This window comes from Bison bison, unplaced genomic scaffold, assembly GCF_000754665.1.
Source record: "Bison bison bison isolate TAMUID 2011002044 unplaced genomic scaffold, Bison_UMD1.0 scf7180017864508, whole genome shotgun sequence".
Classification (NCBI taxonomy): Eukaryota; Metazoa; Chordata; class Mammalia; order Artiodactyla; family Bovidae; genus Bison; species Bison bison.
Genome location: NW_011495064.1, coordinates 2,499,757 through 2,519,568, shown reverse-complemented (window position 1 = coordinate 2,519,568; position 19,812 = coordinate 2,499,757). Strand labels below are relative to the sequence as shown.

At 43.5% G+C, this 19,812-nt stretch overlaps 1 protein-coding gene across 2 annotated transcripts in view; it reads right to left on the bottom strand.

Annotated features, from left to right (window-relative positions):
• Positions 1–19,812, bottom strand: part of NPHP1 (nephronophthisis 1 (juvenile)) — a 65,078-nt gene that overhangs the window by 21,967 nt on the left and 23,299 nt on the right. The window contains exons 9-12 of one of the 2 annotated variants that reach the window (XM_010829563.1): positions 19,380–19,467; positions 17,497–17,591; positions 17,276–17,404; positions 2,213–2,287 (exon numbers count right to left, since the gene is read on the bottom strand). In XM_010829563.1, the coding sequence (XP_010827865.1) occupies positions 2,213–2,287; positions 17,276–17,404; positions 17,497–17,591; positions 19,380–19,467 (387 nt within the window). The remainder of the gene's footprint in view (positions 1–2,212; positions 2,288–17,275; positions 17,405–17,496; positions 17,592–19,379; positions 19,468–19,812) is intronic. The other variant, XM_010829561.1, reaches the window with a different exon arrangement.

The following is a 19,812-nucleotide window of genomic DNA, read 5'->3' as shown; positions in this document are numbered from 1 at the left end:
GTGCTAAAGAAAACTACCTTTACGTTCACTTACTCTTTGCTTAGAGAGGAAGCTAATGCAAAACAAGCACTGTACCAAGGTCTTCGGAGGTATTACAAACATAGTTTGATATAGGATAAGATTTTTGGAGGGCAGGGGGGATACTGCATGGCACACGGGATCTTAGACCCCCGACCAGGGGTCAAACCTTGCAGTGGAAGCTTGGAGTTCTAACCACTGGACCACCAGGCAAGTTCCTGATGAGATATTTATATTAACCACTGTCCTTTGCAGACAGGACTAAAATTATAACCTGCATACACACTTGCCCAGCTTCCCTGAGGCAGGCCTTGGAAATTTTCCTTTCCTCTCACTCTTCCTGCACCACAACATCCCTCTTCCTTGCCTATAAAATCCCACACACCCTTCAAGATCAGTTTCTCTTCTATAAAACCTGTTTCTCTATGTTCCACAGTACCAGGAGCCCCGCAACCATTACACTCTGCCTACGTCACAGCTGCCAATAGCACCCACTGCACGGAGTGACTCTCAGGATTCAGTGAGAAGACGCCCTAGCGGCTGCCTCGGTGCCCAGCACGCGGTCAGAGCTCCGCACACAGAGGATATCGGCGCTGTACACATGTCTGCCTCTTCTGCACCAACACAGACGCTCCCACAGCATCTAGGAAGCATGCCTCACACCTAAAGGACGGACGGTTAATTTCACTCACAAAGGAGCCTATACGTACTAGTTATCCCTTCCATCAGTTCATCTTTATATCCAGGAGAACATTAGAAAAGTTGTTGGGCCAAAATGAAAGCAGAGGATGCTTAAAAGACCAAACTGGAGGACTTCTCTGGTGGCCCAGAGGGTTAAGACTTCACCTTCCCATGCAGGGGCTGTGGGTTTAATCCTTGGTCGGGGAGCTCAGATCCACGTACCTCTCGATGAGAAAACAAAACAAAAAACAGAAGCAATGTTGTCACAAATTCAATAAAGACTTTAAAAATGGTTCACATTAAAAAAAAAAGATCACACTGGACTTGGAGGGGTGGTGCTGTGGACAAGTGTGGACCTGTGCAGCCCACAGGCGAGGTAGCCGGGCTCCTCCCCGTGCTGTGCCCATGTGGTGAGCCTCTACCTTGCTGTGAGATCTCTTGATGCAACAGGAAAAGTTTAATGAAGGGTTCCTGGGGTCAGTGACACAAGGGAGTGAACCGTGGGAAGGAGGCAATGAAACTGGAGGTGGGAAAAGTAAACAGAACTATAGACAAGTAATGTTATTAAAGGAAAGACATCTTCATCTCCCCGGCATCTATACGACACTGACTCAGTGGCTTGAAGCCACTTAACCTCATTCCTGTCTTTGTTTGTCTCAATCTTGACAGTCCCTGGATGTCAAGGGATGATTGGTTCCCTAGCTGTCACCCATGAGTTTATCTGAAGAAAGCACAGCTCTCCTGAGCACAGCTGGAGACCGCATTAAAAAAAAAAAAACAAAAAAAAAAACACCACTTCTTAAGAGATGCTAAGAGTCTCTTTTAAGGTTTCTCTTTTTGTTTTCATTTTCCATCAGACAGAACTTTCTAAAATTGAACCTTGTGATTCATTGAATGAGATGATTCATAGGCATGGTAACTTTGGTGAAGCAGAAACGAGTGATTTTTATCAAAGTTCTCAGAGAACATTAAATAATGTAAAGGTTCAAACCTGGCACCATATAGTCTGTGTTAGATAAAAATACGTTATTTCAGGAATTTGTTGTTCCTGTTCAGTCACTCAGTTGTGTCCTACTCTTTGCAACCCCATGAAAGGCAGCACACCAGGCTTCCCTGTCCTTCACTATCTCCCGGAGTTTGCTCAAACTCATGTCCATTAAGTCAGTGATGCCATGCAACCATCTTATCCTCTGTCACCTCCTTTTCCTCCTGCCCTCAGCATCAGGGTCTTTTCCAAAGAGTCAGCTCTTTGCATCAGGTGGCTAAAGCACTAGAGCTTCAATTTCAGCATCAGTCCTTCCAGTGAATATTCAGGGTTGATTTCCTTTAGGATTGACTGGTTTGATCTCCTTGCTGAACAAGGGACTCCTAAGAGTCTTCTCCAGCAACACCAAATACACCAAAGTGTATTACCAAATACATTTTGATAATCTTACCTTAGAAACTAATTGCATAACACTTAATGGGTAAAATAAACTCATGTTTCACTCAATTCACTCAGCAGATGCCTTACCTGGGGAGAGAAGGTCCATGTTTTGGGCTTCTTAGGTTGCCACGTGGCCCTGACTGTGTGAATGTTGCTCAGAACCTGAAATGAGATTTTCCCATTTGGAATCACTGTTGGAACATCAGCACCTCCATGCTCCAAACAGTGAACAGCGGAGCAGAGGGAAAGAGGGTATCTTTCTTCTTTGGGCGGTTCTGTATTTCTTTTTTTTCTTTTTACATCAACTACATACATAACTTTTAAAATGATTAACAAAAGGGAACATGTGAATGCTCTTGGAATGGGATGGGGTGTGGGTGGGTCCACGGGGCCTTGGGTAACCAGCAAGCTGAAGTGTGGCCCCACAGGCTGTGCCCTAAGTGTCCCATCGCTGAGACCATCCCGCATCTTCACGAAAAGGAATATGTTGGGCTGAAGAGCTGGGTGACTGGGTGGGGCAGGGGCCCAATGGAGGGAAACAGGGGAGAAGGATGGGAGAAGGTGAGCCTGGCAGGGCTTCCCTGAGGAACAAACTTGTGTTAGTCACTCAGTCATGTCTGACTCTTCACAACCCCATGGACTGTAGCCTAGGAGGCTCCTCTATCCATGGGATTCTTCAGGCAAGAACACTGGAGTGGGTTGCCGTTTCCTTCTCCAGGGGATCTTCCTGACCCAGGGATGGAACCCACATCTCCTATATTGCAGGCGGATTCTTTACTGTCTGAGCCGCCAGGGAAGCCCTTGAGGAACAAACTAAAGTGAAAGTGAAAGTCGCTCGGTCACGTCTGACTCTTTGCGACCCCATGGACCATACAGTCCACGGAATTCTCCAGGCAAGAATACTGGAGAGGGTAGCCGTTCCCTTCTCCAGGGGATCTTTCCAACCCAGAGATCAAACCCAGGTCTCCCTCACTGCAGGCAGCTTCTTCACCATCTGAGCCACGAGGGAGGCCCGAGAATACTAGAGTGGGTAGCCTATCCGTTCTCCAGCGGATCCTCCCAACCCAGGAATTGAACCGGGGTCTCCTGCATTGCAGGCAGATTCTTTAACAGCTGAATGAACTAAGCCAACAGTAAATCACAGTGATCCTCTACACACCTCATTACGTTAATAGTGCTATTTCAAACATATCCTTATACATAAACATATATAAGCAGCCTTGTGAGCGGTCCCCTGTCTGCTCCAAGCTTCGCTATAATCCTTGGGCACTTCATTATCCCTCTGAAATACCCATTTGTTTGTTCATGTAACATATAATTGAGATATTTTTGTAAACCAGTACTGTTCTAGGCACTGGAAATACACAGCAGTGAACACAACAGACAAGTATCCCTTGTTCATGGAATTGGCAAGAGAATAACCAAACAGACTCACGAAAAGTGAACAAATCTGCCTGGCGCTGATGAGCACCACAAAGTAAAAGCTGAGGAGGAGGGTAAGAAGTGTGCTCGGGGGTAGGGGAACAGTGATTAACAAAGCCAAGTGTTATAGCACTTATAAAACAACAAAAGAGCTGGCAAGTGAATTCAGACTCAGATTTCTGCACTAATAATAAACTGTACTAAGTGAAATACTTAATATCTGAGAGAGATTAACCAGAAAATTAGGAGAAATCTTAGGTATAACTGACCTTTCAAGAAATATGGCCCCCAGGAGCATTTTATGTGCAATGATAACAAGATGGGGGCAGTGGGGAGTTACATGTGAGTATCTTGGTGTGTTAAGGAGGAATATAGAAATACAGAGTGATTTTAGATTTATGAGAATAATCTACAGCTAAGTAGGAAGCCTAGAAATTTACACACTGCAAACTGAGAGGCTTCAAAAGAACCAGGTGACAAGGCCATGGATGGCTATTATTTTTTTTTCTGCATGTTTTTATACATTTGAAATAGTTCCTAATTTAACAAATATTGCTAATTTCAATAAAAGTCAGATTGTAGTGTAAAATACATGTAAAATGAAAAAGAATAAGCAAATTGGAAGATTATAATGTTCAAAGATAAGAGTCTAAACGTGAGATTTAGATTTGTTTCCTATTTCTCTTATTATTGGCAAAATAGGTATATAGTTTGTTGATGTATTATTTCTTACTGAGTTCTTAAGGCTTTTCAATCACTGTTTAGGGATGAAACATACAACGATGGTTGATTATAAAATGTGTCAAATATACCAGACAAGGTAAAAGAAGCTTACAGCACACCCTAAGCTTATCACCTAGATTCTGCCATCAACATTTTACTTCACTTGCTTTATCACATATCCCGTCTAGCCATCCATCAGTTCATCTTATTTTTTGATACACGACAAACTTGCAGACATAAGTAAACTTTTCTCTAAATATGTTAACATGCAGAGCATAGAGTTCATTATTTGTTCACAGTTCTCTTTTTGATGGAAAATTTAATAAAATGAAATTCAGAAACCTTATTTTTATCGTCTTGTAATGTCCAGAGTGGGGAAAGGAACGTGGGCTGGCTAGGGACCATAGGCCCTAAGGAATGACACAGCAAGTGCTGTCACTGGGGGCCTACAGAGGAGCCTGAGCCTCATCAGGGTCCCAGTGCAAGGAGACACGCCTTTCCCCAGAGGTGTGTGCAGAGGCCAGGAGGCGGGCTCGCTCTCGCCTGGCAGGAACGGCGCCAATGTGTGTGCCACAGTGGGAGCAAAGCTTATCAAGATCCAGACTCCCAGCTCTCAGATGTCTAGGATACCATTTTTAAAGAAAAATCATTCATTATACCAAATACCAGGAAAATCGCAACTTAAGTGAGAAAAGAATCAAAAGATAACAACACTAACTCTGCTCAATGTCTTGCGGCAGCCTGCATGGGAGGGGCGTTTGGGGGAGAATGGATACCTGTGTATGTATGGCTGAGTCCCTCTGCTGTCCACCTGAAACCATCACAACATGGTTAATCAGCTGTATTCCAATATAAAGTTAAAAGTTAAAAAAAAAAAGATACCAACACTAAGATGACTGATGTTGGAATTATTTGAAAAGCATTTTAAAGCAGTCATCTAAAAATGCTTCAATAAACAACTATGGAGATGCTTAAAATAAATTTAAAAAAACAGAAAGAAATATGGGGTTTCAAGAAAGAAATAAGGAAATTCTAACAAAAAAAGAAAAAGAAACAGGACCCTAATGGAAATTCTAGAACTGAAAAATACAATGAAAGTGAAGGTGTTAGTCACTCAGCCAGCCAGGCTCCTCCGTCCATGGGATTTCCCAGACAAGAATACTGGACTGCGTTGCCATTTCCTTCTCCAGGGGATCTTCCTGACCCAGGGATTCAACCTGGCTCTCCTGTATTGCAGGTAGATTCTTAACCGTCTGAGCCACCAGAGAACCCCAAGTTTGAAAACAGACACATACACACACCTACACAAGTCACTGAATAGACTCAACCACAGAAGAGAAAAGAGAGAAAAGAATCAGTGAGCTTGAAGACAGGCAAACAGAAATTACACAGTCTGAACAACTGAACAGATGGAAAGATAATGGTCACAGCCTCAGGAACCTATGTGATTATAACAAAAGATCTAATGTTCATGCTATCTGAGTCCCAGAAGGGAAGGGAGTTTAGAGTTGGAAAAGTATTTGAGAAAATAATGGCTGAAAAATCCCCAAATCTGGCAAAAGACATAAGCCTACAGTTTAAGAAGCTGAAAAAACCCTAAACAACATAAAATCCAAGAAACCCATGACAAAGTATACAAACTTCTAAAAATAAACACAATATCCTTAAAGCAGTGAGAGAGGAACCACCTAGATTCACCCCTAGGGTAAAACCAATTCCAGTGAAGCGGAACAATATTTTTTAAGTGCTTAAAGAAAAGAACTGCCAACCCAGAGTTCTATATCTAGTGAAAATATCCACCATGAATAAAGGGAAAGCAGGCACTCTCAGATAAAGAAAAACTAAGAGAATCTATAGCCAGCAGACCTACCCTAAAAGAATGGTTAAAGGAAGTTCTCTAAATAGAAAAGAACACGATAAAAGAAGAAATCTCTGAATATCAGGAAGGAAGGAAGAAAGAACAATGGAAAGAGTAAAAACAAGGGTAGGGCTTCCCTAGTGGCTCAGTAGTAAAGAATCTGCCTGCCGATGCAGGAGACGTGGGTTCAATCCCTGATCCCGGAAGATCCCACATGCCCTGGAGTGACTAAGCCCATGTGTCACAAATACCAAGCCCGAGCTTTAGAGGCTGGGGGCTGAGACTACTGAGCCCACGTGCGGAAACTGCTGAGGCCCCCGCAGCCGAGAGTCTGTGCTCTGCAATGAGAAGCCACTGTGATGAGAAGCCCACACACGGCAACTAGAGTAGCCCCTGCTCTCTGTAACTGGAGAAAAGCTTAATGGTTGAGGCAAAATTATCACACTGTGTGATGTGGTTCTCAATGTATGCAGAGGAAATTCTTAAGATAATTATAAAGCAGTGAGAGGATTAAAGTTTCTACTGATCACTTGAACTGGGATGTTGACAAGCAGACTGGGGGAAAGTTATGCATGTATAAAATAATACCTACTTATTTTATTTTCAGTATTTCAACTACTGAAAAAGCTGTACAAAGAGAGCCACTCAATAACACGGCAGGCACTTCAGAATGGAGTTCTTAAAAAAATGTTTTAAGTAACACACAGGAAGACAGAAAAAAGAAAATAGAGGAATGAAAAATAGAGGGAAGGAAGGGAAAAAATAAAACAGCAGACTCCAGAGGTAAGATTTCCCTCCAGGATCCACCTGCTTTGGGATGCTTGTCAGGGACTTGAGGGAGTGGCTTTTTGTATATTGCCCAAAATTTACAGCTGTTACCACTGTTAGTTATTTGAAGAGGAGCTTATTCAGTCATTATTGGAAGCAGTGTCTTATTAATTAGTTTTAGTAATAATGCTTTCTATTTGTGATTTGGCTTAAATTTACTAAAGTATTCTTAAGTAAATAGATTCTCCAGGCAAGAATACTGAAGTGGGTAGCCATTCCCTTCCCCAGGGGATCTTCCCAACTCAGGGATCAAACCTGGGTCTCCCACATTGGAGGCAAATTCTTTACCAGCTGCCAGGGAAGCCCAAATAAATAGAATGAGCATGTTAACTATTAAATACGTTCTATAACTCCATGATTTGGAAAATTTGACATAAATTTGCTTCATAAACTAACCTCTATTATTTTTATATAAAATAACTTCTATGATTTTGATATATTAGTCAAAATAAAATTCCAATCTTTATTTTATGTTGTCATGTATAAGAACAGCGAGAGGCAGAGCAAAAAGTATGGAACCAGATCGCAGAAGAAGGCGGTTCATCTCTTCTTGAACACTGGTGCCACCTAGTGGTTCCTCATGGCAGTGGTTTTGTGCGGTTCCCTCGTGCTGTGAGTGAGAGGTATACTCTTAGCTGCGGTGTGTGTGCTTGTGTCTGACTCTGCAGCCCCTTGGACTGGGGCCCACCAGGCTCCTCTGTCCATGGGATTTCCTGGCAAGAATACTGGAGTGGGTGGCCATGCCCTCCTCCAGGGGATCTTCCCAACCCAGGAATTGAACCCAGTCCTCCTGCATTTCCTGTATTGCGGGCAGATTATTTACCGGTGAGCCACAGGGAAAGCCCCACCAACAGAGGAATGGATAAAGAAGATGTGATACATATAGAAAACAGAATATTACTCAACCATCATAAAAGAGTGAAATAATGCCATTTGCCACAGCACGAAGGACCTACAGAGTGTCACACTGAGTGAAGTGAGTCAGACAGGAGGAGAGACGTTGTATGCCATCCATCCTATGTGGGATCTGAAAAGACTCACACAAATGAACTTACAAAACAGAAACAGACCCACAGACTTCGAGAACGAGCTATGGCTGCTGGGGGGAAGGGCGGGGGAGGGGATAGTTAGGGAGCTTGGAATGGACGTGTGCACACTGCTGTGTTTAGAATGGGTCACCGACAAGGACCTGCTGTACAGCACAGGGAGCTCTGCTCAGTGTCATACGGCAGCCCGGATGGGAAGGGGGTCTGGGGGAGAATGGACGCATGTCTGTGTATGGCTGAGTCCTTTCGCTGTTCACCTAAAACTATCACAGCATTGTGTGTTAATTGGCTATACCCCAACACAAAATTTAAAAGTTATTTTTTTTAAAATAAGTATACTCAGCAGGGACCAAGATAAACCCAAGAACTCCTCCACACCTGGGCTGCTATCAGTGCTCTCTGCCTCAGGGCAGGTCCCCGCCATCCACCCAGACGTGGGAGTCAGAGATCCGGCTTCACGCCTGACGCCCCATGCTCCCACACGCCCCACACTCAGCCCATGACCCACCAAGCCTCCTGAATGTCCCTCCAGCCACAGCCCTCGTCTCCACGTCTCTCATCAAGTCGCTGTCATCTCCCTCCTCTGGTGATCTCACGATATTGCGTGGATTGGTGTAAGTGCTTTGTTGTTGTGTTGTTCAGTCACTCTTTGCAACCCCATGGTCTGCAGCACGCCAGCCTTCCCTGTCCATCACTATCTCCCAGAGTTTGCTCAGATTCATGTCCATCGAGTCGGTGATGCTATCTAACCATCTCATCCTCTGCCGTCCCCTTCTTTTGCCTTCAATCTTTCCCAGCATCACGTTTTTTCCAATGAGTTGGCTCTTTGCATTAGGTGGCCAAAGTATTGGAGCCTCAGCATCAGTCCCTCCAATGAACACCCAGGACTGATGTCCTTTAGGACTGGTTGGATCTCCTTGCAGTCCAAGGGACTCTCAACAGTCTTCTCCAACACCACAGTTCAAAAGCATCAGTTCTTTGGTGCTCAGCTTTCTTTATAGTCCAACTCTCACATCCATACACGACTACTGGAAAAACCATAGCTTTGGCTAAACAGACCTTTATCAGCAAAGTGATGCCTCTGTTTTTCAATATGCTATCTAGGTTTGTCATAGGCTTTCTTCCAAGGAGCAAGCGTCTTAATTTCATGACTGCAGTCACTGTCTGCAGTGATTTTGGAGCCCAAGAAAATGAGATCTGCCACTGCTTCCACTTTTTCTCCTTCTATTTGCCATGAAATGAGGGGACCAGATGCCATGATCTTAGTTGTTTAAATGCTGAGTTTTAAGCCAGCTTTTTCACCCTCCTCTTTCACCTCCATCAAGAGTTCTTTAGCTCCTCTTCACTTTCTACCTTTAGAGTGGTATCATGTGTATATCTGAGGTTGTTGATATTTCTCCTGGCAATCTTGATTCCAACCTGTTAGTCGACCAGCCCAGCCTTTCTCATGATGTACTCTGCATATAAGTTAAATAAGCAGGGTGACAATATACAACCTGGACATACTCCTTTCCCAGTTTGGAACCAGTCTGCTGTTCCATGTCTGGTTCTAACTGTTGCTTGTTGACCGCACACAGGATTCTCAGGAGAGGTAAGGTGGTCTGGTACTCCCATCTCTTTAAGAATTTTCCACAGTTTGCTGTGATCCACACAATCAAAGGCTTTAGCATAGTCAATGAAGCAGATGTTTTTCTGGAATTCCCTTGCTTTCTCTATGATCCAATGAATGTTGGAAATTTGATCTGTGGTTCCTCTGCCTTCTCTAAGTCCAGCTTGTACATCTGGAAGTTCTTGATTCATGTACTGCTGAAGCCTACCTTGAAGGACTTTGAGCATAACCTTGCTAGCACATGAAATGAGCACAATTCTGCGGTAGTCTGAACATTCTTCAGCGTTGCCCTTCTTTGAGAATGGAATGGAAACTGACCTTTTCCAGTCCTGTGGCCACTGCTGAGTTTTCCAAATGTGCTGGCATACTGAGTGCAACACTTTAACAGCATCATCTTTTAGGATTTGAAATGGCTCAGCTGGAATTTCATCACCTTCCACTAGCTTAGCACTTAACTTCACGCTCCAGGATGTCTAGCTTTAAGTGCTTTACTTATACTAACTTACCTAGTCTTCACATTGACCCTAAGGAAGGTACACCAGAGAGAGCAAGGTAGGGTCATTTGGTCGGCATCCCACATTCAGCTGGTGGAGCCTGGGTTTAATTCCAGGCCGAATGGCTCCAGATTTCAGATTTCATTTTCTTGGAGGCGTGGACACTTGCTGCCTTTTGACCACCACATCGTGACACAGCTTCCAAATGGTCTACTGGGGTCCCTCTGGCCACCCCTCCAATCCATCTCCAGTGGGTAGCCAGAAATCACCCTCAGATGTACATCTAAGTCATGTCACTCTCTTCCAACGGCTTTCCTGTTTTTAGGACAAAGACAAAAGCTTGGGGCTTACAAGCTCTTACACAGCGTGCCCCACCTCGCCCCACCCTGCACTTCCTCTGCTCAGCCACGCCCGTGCCCCTCCCCACACCTTTCCTCTCAAGGCCCTGCCTGTGCTCCTGTTCAGTCAGGAACACACTGCCGTCTCCTTATGGTCTATTCACCCCTCAGATCTCATGGCAAGCCTCACCCCCTCGAGAGTTTAGATTATGGAAGTGAGAATTCTTTTCTAGTGTGACAAACTTCCCTCTAAGCAATGCTTTTCTTAACTCATTGATTATTTAGAAATCAGTTGCATAATTTCCAAGGATTTTTTTCCTGTTCTCTTTCTGGTTTTGGTTTCTAATTCAATTCCATGTGATCAAAACCCTACACTGCACGATTTCAAAATCTGCTCAGGACCAACTGTTTTGGTGAATGTTCCACATTCACTAAAAAGAATGCAAGTGGGGGGTGAAGTGTTTTACAAATGTTAATTAAATTCAGTTTGTTCACGGTGTTATTCTGTTCTTTCATAATCTTACTAATCTTCTCTCTGTTCTACAGTATTGTAGAGAGAAGTATTAAAGTCTGTAATTATAAGTATGGCTTTGCCCATTTCTCCCTTCAGTTCGACCCATTTCTACTGCATGTCTTTTGAAGCTCTGATGCTCTGATGCTGGGTGTATACACATTGAGGACTGTTACATCTTCTTGCTAAATGGTCCATCCTATCGTGTAATGTACCCCTTTATTCCCAATAATGTTCCTTGTTCCGAAGTATACTTTGTCTGATGTTAATATCTTTTGAATGGTGTATCTTTCTCTACTCTTCAACTTTTAACCTGCCTGTATTATTATGTTTAGGGTGGTCTTTTAGTCTATGGTTGGATCTCTTTCACTCTGGTTTTCATTTGCATTTCACAGATGACTCATTATGTGCTCAGTATCTTTTTATATGCCTGTTGGCCTGTCATATTTTCTTTTTTTAAGTGCCTGCTCAAGTCTTTTGTCAATTAAAAAAAAAACAAAAAAACCTAAGCTATCTTCTTATTTCTTGGGTATCTTTGAATCGTTACTGACCGTAGCGGATAGTGTTCAGTATTTTACATTAAGTATGATGATACTAGCTTTGCTTTAGTTTTCTCTTGTTGCCCTTCAACTCACATGACCTTTATATCTACTACTGTGGGCAAGAATCCCTTAGAAGAAATGGAGTAGTCCCCATAGTCAAGAAAAGAGTCCAAAATGCAGTACTTGGATGCAATCTCAAAAATGACAGAATGATATTTGTTTGTTTCCAAGGCAAACCATTCAATATCACAGCAATCCAAGTCTATGCCCCAACCAGTAACGCTGAAGAAACTGAAGTTGAACGGTTCTATGAAGACCTACAAGACCTTTTAGAACTAACACCCAAACAAGATATCCTTTTCATTATAGGGGACTGGAATGCAAAAGTAGGAAGTCAAGAAACACCTGGAGTAACAGGCAAATTTGGCCTTAGAGAACAGAATGAAGCAGGGCAAAGGCTAATAGAGTTTTGCCAAGAGAACGCACTGGTCATAGCAAACACCCTCTTCCAACAACACAAGAGAAATCTCTACACATGGACATCACCAGGTGGTCAACACCGAAATCAGATTGATTATATTCTTTGCAGCTGAAGATGGAGAAGCTCTATACAGTCAGCAAAAACAAGACCAGGAGCTGACTGCGGCTTATATCATGAACTCCTTATTGCCAAATTCAGAATTAAATTGAAGAAAGTAGGAAAAACCACTAGGCCATTCAGGTATGACCTAAATCAAATCCCTTATGATTATACAGTGGAAGTGACAGATTCAAGGGATTAGATCTGATAGACAGAGTGACTGAAGAACTATGGAATGAGGTTCGTGACACTGTACAGGAGGCAGGGATCAAGACCATCCCCAAGAAGAAGAAATGCAAAAAGGCAAAATGGTTGTCTCAGGAGGCATTACAAATAGCTGAGAAAAGAAAAGAAGTGAAATACAAAGGAGAAAAGGAAAGATACACCCATTTGAATGCAAAGTTCCAAAGAATAGCAAAGAGAGATGAGAAAGCCTTCCTCAGTGATCAATGCAAAGCAACAGAGGAAAACAATAGAATGGGAAAGACTAGAGATCTCTTCAAGAAAATTAGAGATAACAAGGGAACATTTCATGCAAAGATGGGCTCAATAAAGGTCAGAAATGGTATGGACCTAACAGAAGCAGAAGATATTAAGAAGAGGTGGCAAGAATACACAGGAGAACTATAAAAAAAAAATCTTCATGACCCAGATAACCATAATGGTGTGATCACTCAACTAGAACCAGACATCCTGGAATGCAATGTTAAGTGGCCTTAGGAAGCATCACTGTAAACAAAGCTAGTGGAGGGGATGGAATTCCAGTTGAGCTATTTCAAATCTAAAAGATGATGCTGTGAAAGTGTTGCACTCAATATGCCAACACATTTGGAAAACTCAGCAGTGGCTGCAGGACTGGAAAAGGTCAGTTTTCATTCCAATCCCAAAGAAAGGCAATGCCAAAGAATGTTCAAACTATCACACAATTGCACTCATTTCACACGCTAGCAAAGTAATGCTCAAAATTCTCCAAGCCAGGCTTCAACAGGACATGAACCGTGAATTTCCACGTATTCAAGCTGGATTTAGAAAAGGCAGAGGAGCCAGAAATCAAATTGCCAACATCTGCTGGATCATGGAAAAAGCAAGAGAGTTCCAGAAAAATATTTACTTCTGCTTTATTGACTACGTCAAAGCCTGTGATTGTGTGGACAACAAACTGTGGAAAATTCTTAAAGAGATGGGAATACCAGACCACCTGACCTGCCTCCTGAAAAATCTGTATGCAGGTCAAAAAGCAACAGTTAGAACTGGACATAGAACAACAGACTGGTTCCAAATCTGTATTTGGAAATGCTGTATATTGTCACCCTGCTTATTTAACTTACATGCAGAGTACATCATGAGAAATGCTGGACTGGAAGAAGCACAAGCTGGAATCAAGACTACCAGGAGAAATATCAATAACCTCAGATACGCAGATGACACCACTCTTATGGCAGAAAATGAAGAAGAACTAAAGAACATCTTGATGAAAGTTAAAGAGGAGAGTGAAAAAGTTGGCTTAAAGCTCAACATTCAGAAAAAGAAGATCATGGCATCTGGTCCCATCACTTCATGGCCAGTAGATTGGGAAACAGTGGAAACATGAGACACCTTATTTTCTTGGGCTCCAAAATCACTGCAGATGGTGACTGTAGCTATGAAATTAAAAGACCCTTGCTCCTTCGAATAAAAGCTATGACAAAGCTAGACAGCATATTAAAAAGCAGAGACATTACTTTGCCAACAAAGGTCCGTCTAGTCAAGGTTATGGTTTTTCCAGTAGTCATGTATGGATGTGAGATTTGGATTATAAAGAAGGCTTAGTGCCAAAGAATTGATGCTTTTGAACTGTGGTGTTGGAGAAGACTCTTGAGAGTCCCTTGGACTGCAAGGAGATCCAACCAGTCCATTCTAAAGGAAATCAGTCCTGAATATTCATTGACAGGAGTGATGTTGAAGCTGAAACTCCAATACTTTGGCCACCTGATGTGAAGAACTGAGTCATTTGAAAAGACCTTGATGCTGGGAAAGATTGAAGGTGGGAGGATAAGGGGACGACAGAGGATAAGATGGTTGGATGGCATCACTGACTCAATGGACATGAGTTTGAGGAAGCTCTGGGAATTGGTGATGAAAAGGGAGGCCTGGTGTGCTGCAGTCCATGGGGTCGCAAAGAGTCGGACACAACTGAGCAACTGAACTGAATTGTTGCCCTTTACCAACGTGAAGTTCCCTTCTGTTCTTAATTTGATGAGAACTTTTTAAAGAATCGTAAATGGGTGTTAATGTTTGTCAAATGCTTTTTCCGCGTCTATTGAAGGATCACATTTTTTTTTCTTCTTTAGTTATGTTAATATGGCAAATTACAATGATCTATTCTTGGCTACACAGGAGGGTACCTTTGAATTCCTGGAATAATCCCAATTAATCATGATACATTGTCCTTTTTTATGTTCCCAGGTGGTGCAGTGGTTAAGAATCCTCCTGCCATTGCAGGAGGTGCAAGAGACACATGTTCGATCCCTGGGCTGGGGAGCTCCCCTGGAGTAGGGGAGCCATTCCAGTATTCTTGCCTGGAAAATCCCATGGACTGAAAAGCCTGGCAGGTACAGTCCTTGGGGTCGCTAAGAGTCTCACATGACTGAGGACACACATGCGCCTGTACTTCAAGGGAGAGCTGCGTGCTAACAGTGCTAACCAATGTCAACAGAGGAGCAGGTAAGTTAACAGTAGTATAGATTTGAGCTGGATAATCATCAATCAGGTTCAATTCACTCACATTTTGTTTAGGATTTTAGTTCATTATATTCGTGAGGAGTACTGGTCTTGTAATTTTTCTTTTTTGTAATGTGATGTCTTATTTTGGTAGCATGTTTTTCCTGGCCTCCTGAAACACGACGGGAAGCATTCCCTCTTCATCTGTTCTCTGGAAGGGTTTGTGTACTAGTGGTATTATTTTTTCCTTAAATGTTCAGCGGAAACCACCAGTGAAACCATCTGGGTTCTGGAGTTTCCTCAACTGGAAGAGTTTTCATTTCAGTTTTAATATCTTTAACAGGGGTTATTCAAATTGTTCTAGTTCTTCTTAGGTCAGTTTCATTAAATCGTGGTTTTTGAAGAATTCCTCTGTTTAGTGATTTTATCAAATCTATTGCCATGAAATTATTTATAATATCACCCTTCTCTTCTTTCAGGCTTCCCAGGTAGCACTGGTGGTAAAGAACCCACTTGCCAATGCAGGAGACACAAGGGACATGGGTCTGATCCCTGGGTGGGTAAGATCCCCTGGAGGAGGGCATGGCAACCTGCTTCAGTGTTCTTGCTTGGAGAATCCCATGGACAGAAGGGTCTGGCGGGCTGCAGTCCATGAGCTGGCCACGCCGTGCTCCTTTAACACTGTAAGACTTCTCACTGCCCCTCCTCACCACCTCACCTCCAGGGTGGGACACACAGTTTTGAGGGCCTTCACCCAGCTGTGGAGCCCTTTGCCTTGCAAAGCAATAAAAGCTACTCTTTTCTACTTCACCCAAAACTCTGTCTCCATGTTTCTGTTGGGCACTAGTGAACAGAGGCTGAGTTTTGGCAACAATCATTTGTTTTCTTTCTTTCTCTCTTTTTAAAATTTATTTTTTAAAATTATTTTACTTATTTTTGGCCCCACTAAGGCATGTGGGATCCTGGCTCCCCAACTAGAGATCAAACCTCTGCCCCCCACATTGGAAGGTGAAGCCTTAACCAATGGCCCACCAGGGAAGTCTCTCTTTCTAAAATTTCTTGATCAGTCTCACTAGGCATCTCTCAATTTTATTAATCTTGTTAAAGAATAAACTTTGCCTTTTCTGACTTTCTCTTTTGCTTTCTATTTCATTCGTTTCTTCTCTTTACTAGCGCCTCCATTCTACTTTCTTCAGGTTTCACTCACTCTTCTTTTCTAGACTCTTGAGTTCCAGCTTAGATCACTGATTTAAAATCTTTCTTCTTGCCTAGTATATTCAGTCATAAATTTCCATCTCAGCACTGTTTTAGCTGTATCTCCTAAACAAATCAATTAACTAAGAGTCATTCAAATTCTTTGGTTGGTAGTGGGTGGAAAATATTCTCTTAGGAATGAGAGAGGAAGGGGTGGAAAAGGACGCAAGGCAACTCTGCCAGGTGATGGCCGTGCCCCGCAGGTTGACGGGAATGTCGGTTACACAGGTGTGTACACCTGTCAGAAACGCAATGCTCAGCCCTCCCTGCTGGTCCAGTGGTTAAGAATCCACCTGCCACTACAGGGGACACGACTTTGATCCCTGCTGCAGGAAGACTCTATGTGCTGCAGAGCAGCTGAGCCAGAGGGCCACAACCACGGAGCCCTTGGGCTCTAGAGCCCACGCTCTGCAACAGGAGAAGCCGCTGCAAGGAGAAGCCTGCGCACCGCAGCTGGAGAGCAGCCCCCGCTCCCACAGCTAGAGAAAGCCCACGCAGCAACGAAGGCCCAGCACAGCCATAAATGAATCACTGTTTTAAAACGCAATACTCTATACTCAAAACCTGAAGTGTACATAGTACTAGGAGGCAGGCATCAGTACCTTTTTGTAAGCGAAAAACCTATGGCTCACGCGAGCTAACTGTGATATATAAATGTCGTACATTTAGCCAGTGAGAGAGTCTGGAGTTAACCTGTATCATCAGAACCCTTGCTGTTTGCATGCTACCATACAATATCTGGGGCTTCCCCGGTAGCTCAGATGATAAAGAATCCACCTACAGTGCAGGAGACCTGGGTCTGATTCCTGAGTTGGGAAGATCCCCTGGAGAAAGCAATGGCAACCCACTCTAATATTCTTGCCTGGGAAATCCCAAGGACAGAGGAGCCTGGCAGGCTACAGTCCATGAGGTCGCAAAGAGTTAGACACAGCTGAGCGACTAACACTAACACTATACATTATTTTATCTAGATACTTATACATACACAGAGAGATTGAGAGAGAGAGAGAAAGAGACAGACAGATCCTATGCAGCATGCGTTTAATAGGTAGTTGGGAAGGAGGGGGGTTTGGAGGAGAATGGGTACATGTATATGCGTGGCTGAGTCCTTTCTCTGTTCATCTGAAACCATCACAACATTGTTAATCAGCTATATTCCACTACAAAATGTTTTTGGTGTTTAAAAAAAATTAAATTAAAAAAATGCATGTGGCGGGAACTAGTTGGACTCCCCAGCAAGCTCACCTCACTGCCGTCAAACAGACAGAGGCGCACGTGTCTGCTCAGAACTTGGATGCTCACCCCTGGAAGAGGAATCATCTTGCAGCTCCAGAGAGTCAGAATCAAGGAGACACGGCTCGGTCTTGACCTGATCTGCATGAACAATCAGTTACGAGGAAGGTCTGCTTGTATGACTTATGAGACAAATTCACTTTCCAAGCACCTTGAAGAGTAACCATACTTACAGAGCCAGTTTTTGCATCCCACATCAGATCTCTGAAGGCCAGTTGGGAAGGTGTGAGCTCTGGCTGTAAGAAGTAACTTGCTCGGAATTGATTCCCTGCAAAAATAATTTTTCCTTTATATTCTTACAAAGAATGAACGAAATTCAAAACCCCAAATCCATGATGTTACGGTTCACACTTAGGAAATAGACGTCGAAAATACCATGCATACTGTTTGCTAGAAACTTGCTTCCTAAGACAGACATACCAACAGAGATAAGAACAACAGGAGGAAATGAAAAGATGGAAGCACATAAGAGCTGATCTTAAGCAGCTTTAGGAAAGACCTTAAAGACTGTCAGGCTGGTAACATGCCCCCTGATGAAGATGACCCATTCAAATATTTTTGTAAAATGCAGAAAATATGTAACCACTTTTTGGACATTCTAGAAAAAGTGTATCATCATTAATTTTACTTCTTTACATAAAAGTATTTTAATGCTGTTTTTCCATAATTTAGTCATGAATACTTATTACAAAATCTATTCCGCAGAGAGTCCCTTAACAGCAAGGAGATCAAACCAGTCCATCCTAAAGGAAATCAACCCTGAATATTCATTGGAAGAACTGATGCTGAAGCTGAATCCCCAGTACATTGGCCAACTGACACGAAGAGCTGATTCACTGAAAAAGACCCTGATGCTGGGAAAGATTGAAGGCAAGAGGAGGGAGTGACAGAGGATGAGATGGTTGGATAGCATTACCCACCGACTCAATGGAAATAAATCTGAGCAAATTCCAGGAGATAGTGAAGGACAGGAGAGCCTTGGCATGCTGTAGTCCAGGGGGTTGCAAAGAGTCAGACATGACTTAGTAGCCAAACAACAACAACAAATCTGCTAGGAACTGGAAACACAAACATGAATCAGAGAAATACATCCCCTGCCCCCATGAGCTTACAGCCCAGTGGGCGAAAATAATTAAGAAAAATAAGGAGACAAAAGACTAAATAAAATAATTATAAGCTGACTTAGACCTATAAAGGGTACTGACATGGACGAGAGCAGGAGAACCTACAAGGAAGGTGTCTCTGGGAAGGTGGCGTTTTATCCTGAGACAGAAGCATGAGAAGGAGGTGGGTGTTTAGGGGTTGCTGAGAAGAGCCTCCCAACAGAGGAGCCTCAAAGCAGTCCCTACATAGATAACAACTCAGAGAATCCAGGTGAGCCTCTCTCCAAAATCGCTGCTCTTTAAAATGAGCTAAGACTCCAAACTCCCGATGCGGGGAGTCTGCGTTCAATCCCTGGTCAGGGAACTAGACCCTGCATGCTGCTACTTGAACGTCTCACGTGTCGAAACGAAAAAGATCTTGCGTGTTGTAATGAAGATCAAAGATCCTGTATGCTGCAACTAAGACATGGTACAGCCAAATAAATGAATAAATATTTAAAAATAAAATGAGCTTATGAACAAATGGTGCCAAGTACAGGGCAATCCAAGAACGAATAAGAAAACAGAAACAGTGAGGAGAGGTAACTCTCGGGAGAAGTCTTGATGTGAAGAAAAGCAGAGAAAGGGAGGCCTCAGCTGGCGTGTGACAGGGCTGAGGGGGCTGGTGCCAGGACTACTATGAGGCAACCAGCCGGCGGGGCAGGGGACAGCAGCACAGGAAAGGGGTGGTCGCCGAGAGCCCTGCTCCCGAAATAAATGAAAGTGGGCTTGGCGTCTGACAGGATCAGGGCTCCCTCCTCCTGTCACAGGCAAGACGAGGGGCAAGATGAGCGTCCAAGAGACGTGAGATCCAACATCTTTATCAACAACCTTCTCTGGCTGTGCCAGCAAAGTTAGATGTAAACCATGACGGCTTCACTGAAAGTCTGTGCTGGCTGATGGGCACCTGGTACCTTCCTCCAGGAGCTGGAAGAGCGTGGAAGGCCTGAACCCAGCAGGAATCGCTCCCATCGCGGTCAGCACGTCGACGGTGTTTATCTGCTGAAGAGAGTAAAACAAAATTAACTTGCTTGCTTTTGTTCAGGTTTTCTCACCTCTAGAATACTCTCTTTATCACTATAGCAACTACAACTCCCCAAACAAAAATACAAATGTCCAGACTTTAGTGGAAGAATACAGCAGTTTAGCCCCCAATTATGAGAAGATGCTATCGCTGATACCTGGCCTTTCCCAAGGATGGCCTTTCCCAAGCCCCATGCAGCTCTCCAGGCACCGAGCTCTGCACTTTAGACCAGCTGCTTCTGCGTGGTCCCTGTCAAAACGGCCTGTCCTGCCCCACCAGGGAGTGTGCCATGTCACAGATGAGCTGACACCATGAACCGACGT